The following is a 12,197-nucleotide window of genomic DNA, read 5'->3' on the forward strand; positions in this document are numbered from 1 at the left end:
CCCTTACTGGAACCTTACTGGACTCGACCGGACGCTGAACCCTCAGGGTCCGGTCAGTATCGACCGGACGCGTCCGGTCGCACTTTCTCAAGTCTGGACCCTTACTGGAGTCGACCGGACATTGGCCCTCAGCGTCCGGTCACATGACCTCCCATCGTCCGGTCACACCAGACTTGATCTCCTCGATCAAATGAACTGACCGGACCCTGCGGCCAGCGTCCGGTCGCACCGGAGCCAGCGTCCGGTCAGTATTTGACCCTCCATTCACTTCCAACTTTCGAACATATGTGAATGAAGTTTGCTCCATAGGATCTTAGGCATTCATAGGAGCTACCTAGAGCTAGTTTTAACAAGTGTGTACCACACCTAACTCACTAGACTCAACTAGGTCAAGCTACCCATTCATACCCCCCTTAATAGTACGGCCAAAGGAAAAACAAAGTCCTAAACTACTCTAAGTGTCTCTCCAACTCCAATCGACACTTAGAACTAGTTATCCTTAACCTTGTCGTCCATCCTTTGAAAACCGAAACGATTTCCATCGTAGGGGCATGACAACCTCGATTGCCCAATCGATCTCCATTACCATGACCTAACTTAATTGCCTCTGCAAAACACACGTTAGTCATAGTAATCTTGTATTGACATTAATCACCGAAATCCAACTAGGGGCCTAGATGCTTTCACTATCAATGTAAATACAAGGGGAGCGAGAAGTTAGTACACTAGATTTCAACAATTATCCAAAACCAAACTAGGGCTTTCAATAGGCCCTTTGGGTAGTCGGACCACCAGGAGATCGGATGGGTCCAGTGCTAGCGCCACAGAGACCGTCATGGCCATCATAGCCAGACCATGGGACCCACCGGTTGGACCGCCAGGTCAAGCCGATGACAGGTGGGACCATGGCTGCAGGCGACCATTTTTTGGCATAGGGCAGCTGTTGGAGTACCCCACAGTTGGACTGCTAGGTGGCGCTGTCGGACCACTAGGAAGGGTGGCTGACACATCGGACCAACAGTTGTAGGTGACCTTTGGATGTGCAATTGATCGTTGCACCGACCTCATGGTCAGACCGCCGAGTATGGCGGTTGGACCGCCAGGGTCTGCCTACATAGGCAAAATGGCCCAATGGCCATATTGGAGGTGGGAGGTTATAAATACCCCCCAAATTGGCCCATTGAGTTGTGGAGGAGTTGGGAAACATATCTATGGAGTTGTTGCTTCATTTTAGAGCTCTTGCCACACGTAGTGCTTAAAAATTACTTAGTGATTAGTGTAGGTGCTTTGCGAAATGCTTAAGCTAGTTAGACCACCGCTAAAAGTTGCATTTGCTCTAGGTTTTGGCCTAGTGTTATTGAGGTTTGCATACCTCTTGCATACTTGGTGCTTGTGTGCACCATTTTTGTACATCAGAGGGAACTATAGTCTTGCGAGACCTCACCAACCGTGTTTGTGGTGTGGCCGCCGCCGTGTACCGGAGGGAACGAGGCCCGCGGTAATTTGGCCAGAAGCTTGATAGTGAAGTTAGCGGGGAGCGGTCCAGGAGAAGCCATCTTGGATACCCACTTGCCCATGGGGAAGGCCCAGAGGCTATCCATGAAGTTACACAATCGGGAGCTTGGCCCTTGTGAGGGGCTCCAACGAGGACTAGGGGGAGCTTAGCCCTTGCGAGGGACTCCAACAAGGACTAGGGGGAAGCGAGGAGCTTCTCGAACCTCAGTAAAAATACCGAAGTCGTCGATGGGAGTTTACATCTCTACCACTCTTTATCTGCTGCATTTATATTATATACTTAGGTTGTGTACTTTATATTCCTAGCTTAGTTTGATAGGCAGTGATAGGATTGGAACCTAGGTTGCATAATTCTTTTGCGGTAGAGATAACAACACACCTAGCAAAATCTTAGTTGGACATCTAGATAGATTATTCATTGCATAGGTTTTGATTAGGTGAAAATTAGAGGCTATAGTTTTAGAAATAGTTTTAAAGCTGCCTAATTCACTCCCATCTTAGGTGTCATAGTCCTCACCCTGTCCTAACCAAGTGCGGTGTGGCATGAGGCGCGGGAGGCCCCGGCGAGCATTAGGCACAAGTGAAGGGTTGCGGCAGTAGCCGGGTTCACCGAGGCCTACAGTGCGACAGAGCGCGAGTGGCTGTGCGCGAGGATGCGGCAAGGTGGGCGGTAAAGCCGAGCAGCATTGGCATCTGCAGCGAGGTGGACGCAAACGCAGCCAGCATGGTTGTAGTGCGGGGGGTCGGCGTTGATGACAACAACTGCAGCGTGCATGCGCCTGCCTCGCCAGCCCCCTCTTCTGGCTGTAGGATGGTGGCACAACGAATTATGTTGCAGTCCGGAGGCACCGTGACATGGATGTGGCACCCAACCTCCCTGTCGCTCGTCGTGGTCAAGGCGAGCCACCGCATGGCATGGACAACTTCTATTGGGCGCGCACGCGACGGCCACAAGGCCAGGAGGCGTAGTCGTGCTGCCTCATCGATGATGGCCCCACCAAAACCACAGGGGAAGAAACAACCCCTCGCCCCATTGCTCAAATCGCTGGTTTCTTGGTTCGTTGGAGTATGCACTGACTCAGTTTCTCAGATGAGAAACGATGTCTTCATTTTTCTTCTCTCTCCTTGTTAATATGATTACCACATCAGACTTGTGCTTAGGTGGCACTGTATCCCTCCATTATTCTAAACCTTAAGACGTTTTGATTTTTTTAGGTATATTGTTTTTACTATATATGTATCTAAGTGTATAACAAAATCTATGTATATAGAAATTTTGAAACACCTTAAAATTTGGAATAGAGGCAGTATATTAACATGCAAACGCATGTTGCTTGATTCCCACTCCGATCCCTTCCTAAATAAACACGGCTAATGAGTGACCAGCCACGTGGGGAGAGAATGCATGACCCCTTCGGCTGTGTGACGATAAGGGCATATATATCCCACAGATAGGGGGCTACCCGTAAGTTCTTGAAATCTTACACTTAGATAACTAAACAAACAGCTCGTACAATGGATTGTCTGTTTGCTTGTCTACAAGTTGCTTAATGCTTGCATGCCATAATCACTCATGAATATAATTCATGTATATCATTGTGTTGCTAGTTGATACAAAATAGGTCAAGCATAAACAAGATGGACATGATTGCAATGTTTTTTAGAACCATCACTACAAGTGTATATAATAGTTTTTCATAAATCAAATATAACATACTCTGTTTATAGCTAACTAAATTTTAGACACTAAACTTTAGACGAGGAGACTGTTTGGATCATGGGCTATAGTTTAGATCTAATAATTTAATAAAAAGGCTTATGTGCCCTTGGGTTCCAGTGCCTATGGAGGGATGAGGGAGGAGATAAAGAAATAGGGGTAAAATTGTCTTTTCGTTAGAGAAAACATAATTTTAAACCACTTTAGCACAATTGTGTGGTCTAACTAATGGTCTTTTTGGGTTGGCCAAACTTTAGACCATCTGTTTAGAGTCTTAAGAGCTAAAGTTTAGGCCTTGTTTGATACCTTGTGATTATAATAATCAGATTATATAATCAAATTTTGATTCAAACATAATTTGATTATGTGATGGATTATTATAATCAAGACCTCTGATTATCATAATCCCATAACTCATGTGAGACCAGGTTATAGCGGATTATTGGTGCCAGAAGTCCAACTTACCCCCAACTGATTGTCCAACTTGCCAAACTAAAGGATAAGATTGGAATGTCTCACACTAGCCAACCATAATTAATCACCATAACCCATGGACCCAAACACACTAACTACTATAATCTATATAATCCTGATTATAATAATCTAGATTATAATAATCCAGCTGTGATCCAAATCAGGCTTTAGTGGTTAAACTTTAGATTAGAGCAAGTACAATAATTGGCTTATAACCAAGCAAATGTCGAGGTGGAGGAGAGGAGGAGAGAGAGGAGAGCTTGGCTCTCATGCAAGTAACAAACTGGGCACAGAAGCATATGCGATAGTAGGTCCATACATTAAGTGAATGTGAGGAGGATTAGAAAAGAGAAGAAGAGACATGGATAAAAATAACAGTAAAAAAGTTTCCTATAGACAAATAACAAACTACTATTGTATAGCTTGGCTTTTACAACTTAGCTAAGAGCAAGCACAATAAGCCATGTCAGCTTGTCTTATAGCAAAGACAACTCAGCAAAATCCAATGTGAAGGAGAGAGAAATCAGGAAAGAGAGAGCACTAGTCGCAAGTTTTGGGTGCCGGCTGCTTGCACGGTTCCCACCGTTCGCATGCAAGCGCGAGAGGCCTCCGCCCAGCCATGTGTCCGGTGGGCTCTCTTTCTCTCAGATTGATTGGATCTAATATATTAAAAACAATACTTTAAATTCTAGAACAGATACGCTACTATATACTCTGTTAGTCTCTAAATGATATTGCTTGGCTATAAGCCAAGCTTACTGGCCTTGCTTTAATAGCTAAATATTTGGCTTTATTATTGGACTGTGGAACCCAAACAGATCTAAATCATGGGAAGGCTTGATAGTACCACTTTACCGAACTTGTGGCGAACTTCACGTTGCACTCATTAAATACTAGCATATGTGTCCACACCCAAACCAGACTTCCAACATTTTTATCCAAAAAAAATTAGGAAGCGTCGTGGTCAAGTCAACAAAGCGCAGTCGTCGCAGCATGGGTCTTCGTCCCTTCTGTAACCACTCTTTAAATTACTGATATTCTTACACTAATTTGTAAGAGCCCAAGGAACATTATTATTGAACGACCCTTCACATGGTCATTATAATGCTTAAAATTAGGTTTTGTCTCCGTAGCGGCCGTGTATATATGCTTGGGCAGTCCATAGGCCTAGCTATCGCAAGGAACAAGTTAGATGAATCGATTGCTCTCGGTCCGTGCCCAACAAATAAACATTGAAGGTGCAGGGATCGCACGCAGCTCAGGTGAGGGCGCTATATATCTATGATACTGGATGATCTGCTTTAAATTTGTGTTCTGTATGCTTGGATGTTGGATCTTAATTAATTTTTGAGGTTTCGCCTTGCACGGATAGAGAGATCGTAGGGTCCTAGCTAACTCGTAACTCCTAAAGCATAGCAATGCTACACAACACTGAATTCTTTACACTTTGCCCACGCATACACATAGCTGAACCGTACGTCACTATACATGCTTCCACAAGCGACGCGCTGTATATATGTGTGAAACCCGTGCAAAATGTAATTACCTATGTAAAGTGTATATTTCATTTTAATTTCATCATGTGCATGGTGCGTAATGGATATTATGGGCATAGAGTTACTGCACAGTTAGTGCTAGCCAAAATATCAGTCTACTTTACCTCAAAAGTTCTATCTACCTTCAAAAGATATCGTCAGAGTACTATTATGGCAACAATGTAGTGTTTCATAGTTGATTTGTTTTTTCCCATCCTACTTAACTATAGAAAATTAGTAGCAAAAAACCACGCGTGAATAAATTCAATTGTCTCGTGGTTTCTCTTCTCTTATGGGCCTCTTATATATACACTTCAAAGTCCAAGTGTACATGACCTATACAAATACTTTCAATCAATCTCCTTCACGTACTACAGTTCATTCCTATAATACTCAAAGTCAAATTACTTTTATTATTAAGTCAAACCTTTTTAGCTTTCACCATGACTAGAAAATGTATGCTCCTTCCGTTTCTTTTGTTAAAGCTTATCAGGATTATATTGTTGGAAGTCTTTAGAAGTATACTTTGACCATTAATCACCCTTACAGGACATCATCAATTGGTCTAAATTAATTTATTCTGAAAGATGCATGGAATATGAATCTGATATGAATATTTTATCTACTAAGCATGTATATACTTTGAATAACTGTTGGTGAAAAATTATAAAGTTTTACTATTTATCCTCCTATGGCAGTACACCATCTATTTTGAAATGGAAGGAGTACATATATAGATAGCTTAACACCATGACTAAATTCAGTATAAAAAATAACTACTTAAATATAACTCTTTTTTGTTTCAAAGAATATATCTTCCAATAGATATTATTATTCAAAATATAAGGTTGTATCACTCTCCTGATAGATTTATGTAAGTGTGATCAAAGAATCGCTAGGCTCGGCATGTTAAGGCAGCAATGGTGTCATCGACATGACAGTGAGAGATTGCAATATTTGTTCGGTAGTTTTTATTTGTTGGCCTTCTTTATTTTTTAGATTAAGGAATAAACAGCATTCCAACCTTCACATTAACAAGTGAATGCTTATGGCCAACCAATACAAGAGAACGGGTACTTAGACCAAGTTCCGCTAGACGGACATGAAAGAGCCCAAAGTCCAAACCACTTTCAACAAAGAAAGCAACAAAACCAAAGAAGAAGCCCTAGGAAGCTACTGCCCTATCCTTCTCTGGTTTCTCATAGCATGGCCTCCAAAAAATTGCATCACGGTCACTTCCAGCTTCCGGCACCCTGCTTTGCAAACCCCTCTCGCTTCCTCTTTAGACAGCAGGGACCATTGCCTGATCTAATAAACACCCCTGAAAATTACCTACAAGAGTTAGTATCTATCCTTTGGAACACCGCATCATTTCTATTCAACCACAAGGACCCAACACATTGAAGCTATCCCCACTATTACTTGATCTCTTAGCCCTGGACCAAAACTCCTTATCCAGGGGCCAAACAAGTGAGCTGTACTTCTTGGCGGTTGAACATTGAACGCAATGAGTAGAGAATTCCAAAAGAACCTAGCCACACGGTAATCAAAGAAAAGATGATGTACAGTTTCTTCTAAGCCACAAAATAGTCTACTTTCCACACCCCCTTTTCAGTAAATTACCTTTTGTTAAAACTACGCCTCTTTATGGAAAACTGGTTTTGCTTGTTTACTATATATAGAAGAAAGACAGAGAGCGAGAGATACTTATATATTATTTGATTTGGCAAAACTTTAGGGTTGAGTAATGGCGCCTCCTGTCAATGTTTACTACACCATCAAGGATGGCATCGAGGACGAGGATGGCGACTACGCTGATTTCATCATGAAACTGCGCTGTCATCTAGCCCGACACATAGGCAAAGTGAAGGAGGACGTGGAGGGCCATCCGGTGCTCGCCGAGCAGCGCACTCCTGCTCACCCGGCGAGGTGGATCTACATCCACCTAGCTATATCTGGGGAGGATAGTCAAGTAATCCTGGCAGTGCGGGACGACAATGTGTACCTAGTGGGCTTCGGCAACTACGACCAGCAGCAGGAGGACAGAAAGAGAAGGCGAGTGTGGTACGAGTTTGGCTTCGAGGGTGCGAGCACGCGGTTGCTCCTAGGATCCACGTTTTTAGAGTGTGATTTCGACTATCCGAGCCTACTTGGCGGGTCATCCTACAAGTTGAAGCGTGATGTGGACCTGTGCAAGGGGAAGGTGATGGAAGCCGTGCGCTGGCTCTCGGCTTACAAGCAGTCGTCCAGAACAGGTCGTCGCTTTGTTGACGACGACACCAAACGCGTTCTGGCGCGCCTGATCGTCGTCGTCTGTGAGTCCGCACGGATGATTCCACACTTCAACACGGTGAACAACAGCTGGAGGCAATCCACCTATGCCGAGACAATGCTCGACGAGCAGCAGGTATGCTACCTGCTCAACTGGGCGAATATGTCGCAGGCATTGATGGAGTGGAAGTGGTACAGGGAGAACAGAGGGGAGGACGACTACTGGCCCCAGGATCTGACTGAACGTGTCGCCGATGTTAACAACTCCGATGAGGCACTGCGGGTTGTTCAGCTGCTGCTTAAAAGGAAGCTCTTCTGGAGACCGCCACCACCTGGGCGGGGGCGGAGGCGCCCGCGGCATGCCGCAATAGCCCAAGGCCATCCCCTTGTCGAGGTGTTTGCCTTGCGCGCTGCTGCTGCCGACGACTTCCGTGTCTACGGCGGCACCATCGCGGTTTTCGATGGCAAGCGGGGCCAGATCATCTACAAGCCGCTCCAAGCTGGGGCAGCAGAGGCGGATGCGGTCGTCGGCGGTGAGGACCATGCCGTCCCCTTCGTCAATGGCTTTGTCCAACTTGTTGCACGCGGGGTGTCGGTCTTGCGTGAGGCCATTGCCAGCTGGGTGTTGGGGCGGCAGCACGACGACGCACCCGTGCCCGTGCAGAACTCTACGGTAAGCATGAGCACGCAGATCCAACTGTGTCTGTGTGCGGTTTTATATTGTTGCCATCGTTCCGGCATGTATGCATGCGTGACGCTTGTGGCCTGTGTGCCTCCAGCAGGGTGAGGGCCGTGATCTGCTGCTGACTGGACCGTACAGAGCCATCTCCGCTTCAGGATGCGTCTCCATTGCAGCCGTTAACACCGTCGCGGCTGAGGCTGATGACGACTCTAGCGGCGACGATGGTACACCGCTGCTCTGGGATTACTACGATGACGCGAATGCTGTGTACGACAAGCCCTTGACCGGGACGATCCACACTGCCCGCGGACGACCCTTAGAGGTGACCTACGCGGTGCTGAGTGACGCGGTGCAAGCCACGGTGCAGGTGTACATGTCGTCGTTGCTGGCCCAAGACGGCGTTGCCACCACAGCTGACATCCTCGTCCATGGGAGAATCGTTGCACGCAGCCGAGCTTTCGACGACGACGTGGACACAGATATGGATGCCAGGTGCGTACTCTTCAGCCGTGACTCAGATGACAAGGTGGCCGCCACCCCAGACAACTACCAGGTCCCACTTGTGCGCTCGATCCTTGCCGTGCCACTTGGCTCGCCGCTCCTGATAGAGGCCACCCTACACGCTTCAGCTGCTGCTGCTGCTGACCAAGCGGGTGTTGATTTCATCGTCAGTGCTGAATTTCACCCCGAACCATCCGGAAACAAGGCACAACGGTTTCTCGTCGTCCACGATGAGCTCCGGATGAACACCACAACATTATTGATGGAGCCAAGCACCGAGAAACACAAGGAGGGATATATCCACACCGGCTATGATTCGATTCTAGTGAAAGTGATCTGGGAATCGGACCTCTAAATCAATTGGGTTAATTAATAAATGGCTTCCTCGTCTCCTGTTGGAGTGGTAGGAATTTTTGTTTGGTTCAAGGCTCTCCCCCCCCCCCCCCCCCCCCCCCCCTCCCCTCCCCTCCCCTCTGCAATCAATTTTCATTCACGTGGTCACTACCACTTTGTCAACCAAACACTACCTTAGTCAATGTCTATGGGCGTTTCTGGTCATGCATCAGTTTTGATTTCATTGGGCTTAGTGTGTAAGCGTATTGGATTTTCGTGCCCCCCTAGCATATTGGATATCTATATCCGATTTCTTCACCATTGTGTACTTTGGTTTACGATTTGTTTCCCTCGGCACTTCAACATGCTACTACTAGCAAGTAGGATTATCGCATGCATCTAATATAATGCTACTGAGACAAGGTAGCAGTTCGATGTTACTAGGTACATAAGTGGATCTCACCTCGAACGCCGGATCTTAGAATTAAAAACATCGCGCTAACACTTTAAATTTTGCTACAATTAAAAATGCGTTCATTCCATAAATTTTAGGAAAATAGACTGATACTTTTTGGAGATAACTTAATATCACTACGGTAGAATAGCACTTCACTACCGGTTCAAAATATCCCATTACTGTCGTATTTTAAACCGGCACAACCATACCCGCTGTGATGAGGGTAAGCTATCACTATCGGTTCCTACAAACCGGCAGTGTTCTTCAACTTCACTGCCGGTTCTTTACACAACCGGCTGTGTTCATTTCCACCAACACTGCCGGTTCATAAGACCACCCGATAGAGTTCAGTTCCAACAACACTGTCGGTTTGTGTTTCAACCGGCAGTGTTATAGTAAGAATCACTGCCGATTTGTGACAAGAACCGGCAGTGATGGCTAAGCCAACGCTGCCAGTTTGTGGCTCGAGCCGGTAGTGCCATCACTGCCGGTTTTGTTGATAACCGACAGTGATGTTTACGACAACACTGCTGGTTTTCTGATAACCGGCAGTGATGTCACGTTCGTATTTTATTATTTTATAATTGATTTTAATTTATATTTTTTCGTAAAATCGGGTTTCGCTTTATATACGCTACGTAGACGACAGGTCCATCAATATTAAATATTACAAATGTTACGGTTACAATTCAAATGTTCTTATCCAAATCTCGATCCCTCAAAATAAAAAAGAAATGTTCTCGGACTTCACAGATTGTGCAATGCTTCTCGGACTTCTTACAATAATCTGGCGAGCCGCTCTGGGCCATACTGGTCCTTGTACTTCACGGATTGTGCAATGGAAATACTCCATCTTTTTTCAATACCTCGGCTAAAATGAATTTTGCCAGCGACGATTGCAGTGCGACGATCTCCATGTCTAACAGTCTTTCGTGGTTATATTTCTTGCGTTGTCGTTCAAAAAAGATGATATCCAAAGAGGAACAGTAAATCATTTTGTTGAATTATTAACAGACATAAATAAAATGGGGATTATACACACCAACTTATCGGCTTCTTTCGATTTCCCGCCGATGTAGCGAAGCATTGCCCATATTACATAAAACCCGCATTCATTGTTTCCAGCCGGCTGTGATAGGTACTTCCCCTCCATTTCGACAACCTTGAATGGGACCTGCGTCCCACCGATATGTCTTCTTCGGACACTGAGCAACATTAAAGGAAGAAACATTAGAAAGCGGTATGTGTGATTAGAAAATAATATGTTATTAGGATCGCTTACCAATTCAACACTGCCACCAGTGCCCTCAAAGCTTCCGCTTTTGTGTTGTACTTTTTGTGCAAATTACCAGGGTAGCGATTGACTTGAGCATAGCAATCTTTCCAGGCATGTGACCAACATGAACTACATACCATGTCATGGTTGCCTATACATTTAAGTAAATTAGGCATGTGGTAAGTGGTAATAGTAACTCATTGAACTAGGGAAGCTTAAGAGTAAGAACATTGTTCGGCAATACATTGTCAGTATTGCTCATGTGCAAGATGAATAACCAAATTCTTTATTGCTCCCAATAGTCATATTATACCGATTAGTTTATGAATTTTGGAGGAAGCTAAAATTGACTTATACAGTCATATCTTAATAAAATCCACTTATTTAGGTGTCACCTATCTATGTCATGTTTTACATTGCCATTAGTATCTAAAAAACCTCTCATTGATGCATTGGTAATCCACACACGGTTATATCGAAATCTACATAAAACATGAGGCTATGGATACCACTGCTCTAATGAACAATATTTGTAGGTATGTCAATGGGGCTCTTGCTGTAAAAGGGTTGATGAACAAATAATAGAAAACCACATCTTCCAGGAAATAAAAAAATCAACTAGATGCATTTTTGGGATGCTAGTGCATGTCTGTGCCATTGAAATGTATCATTTCTTCTCCTGATCGAAAGAGAGGCGAGAGCACACAAATTTGTACTTGAACATCAAATACGTAGCTACAGTGATTGTATCAAGATCACACAATACATCATCATCAGTAATCATCTAAAATCTGCTAGAAAAGACTATCTTAGTAAGGATGCTAGAAAGCTCATAAAAACCAGCAAATGCTCTCCGAAGTCACAAGGCAGTTCTTTATTTTTCGTTCCAGACATTTAAAAATCGGATGCCTGGGATTCTTGCCTGAACAAACAAACATACCCTAACAGCATCATCAATGTGGGCATACACTATCAACTGTCTTAAAAACTATAATACACATAGGATTGGATGTATTAGAACTAATTTTTTCTAACACAGTGTATATTTCTCACTTTCTTCTTGTCCCAACCACTCCATGTTATGCCATCTTGTGACTCGGTCACTTTACTCATCCCGTGCTCTCGAAAAAATGCATGCTAAGCCACAACATATAGCTCCATATGTGTTTCTGCGATTTGTCAGGTGAGGCGCCGACTTCTTCTGCAAGCTACTCTATCTAGCAATCCACGAAGCCACCGAGGACCCTGCTTTTTTCCTTTACCTGGCATCCGTGCCTACGTGGTCTAAGGAGACCGCTAATACTCACGGAACATGGAGTTGAGATGACCATGATTATACGTGTGATGTGGGTGATACAAAAAAATCAGCAATGTTACTAGCCATAGGTGGTGGAAGGTAGGAACCAGGAGGGAGAAGTGCTACTATGAGGCGCTAA

At 44.7% G+C, this 12,197-nt stretch overlaps 1 protein-coding gene across 1 annotated transcript; it reads left to right on the forward strand.

Moving 5' to 3' along the window:
* Positions 1-6,988: 6,988 nt before the first annotated feature.
* Positions 6,989-9,051, forward strand: LOC136488243 (60 kDa jasmonate-induced protein-like). The gene is made up of 2 exons (XM_066485243.1): positions 6,989-8,185; positions 8,295-9,051. The coding sequence occupies exons 1-2, from the start codon at positions 6,989-6,991 to the stop codon at positions 9,048-9,050; spliced, it is 1,953 nt and encodes a 650-aa protein (XP_066341340.1). The 3' UTR covers position 9,051.
* The last annotated feature ends 3,146 nt before the right edge of the window (positions 9,052-12,197 follow it).

The sequence above is a fragment of the Miscanthus floridulus genome, chromosome 10 (genome assembly GCF_019320115.1).
Source record: "Miscanthus floridulus cultivar M001 chromosome 10, ASM1932011v1, whole genome shotgun sequence".
Lineage (NCBI taxonomy): Eukaryota > Viridiplantae > Streptophyta > Magnoliopsida > Poales > Poaceae > Miscanthus > Miscanthus floridulus.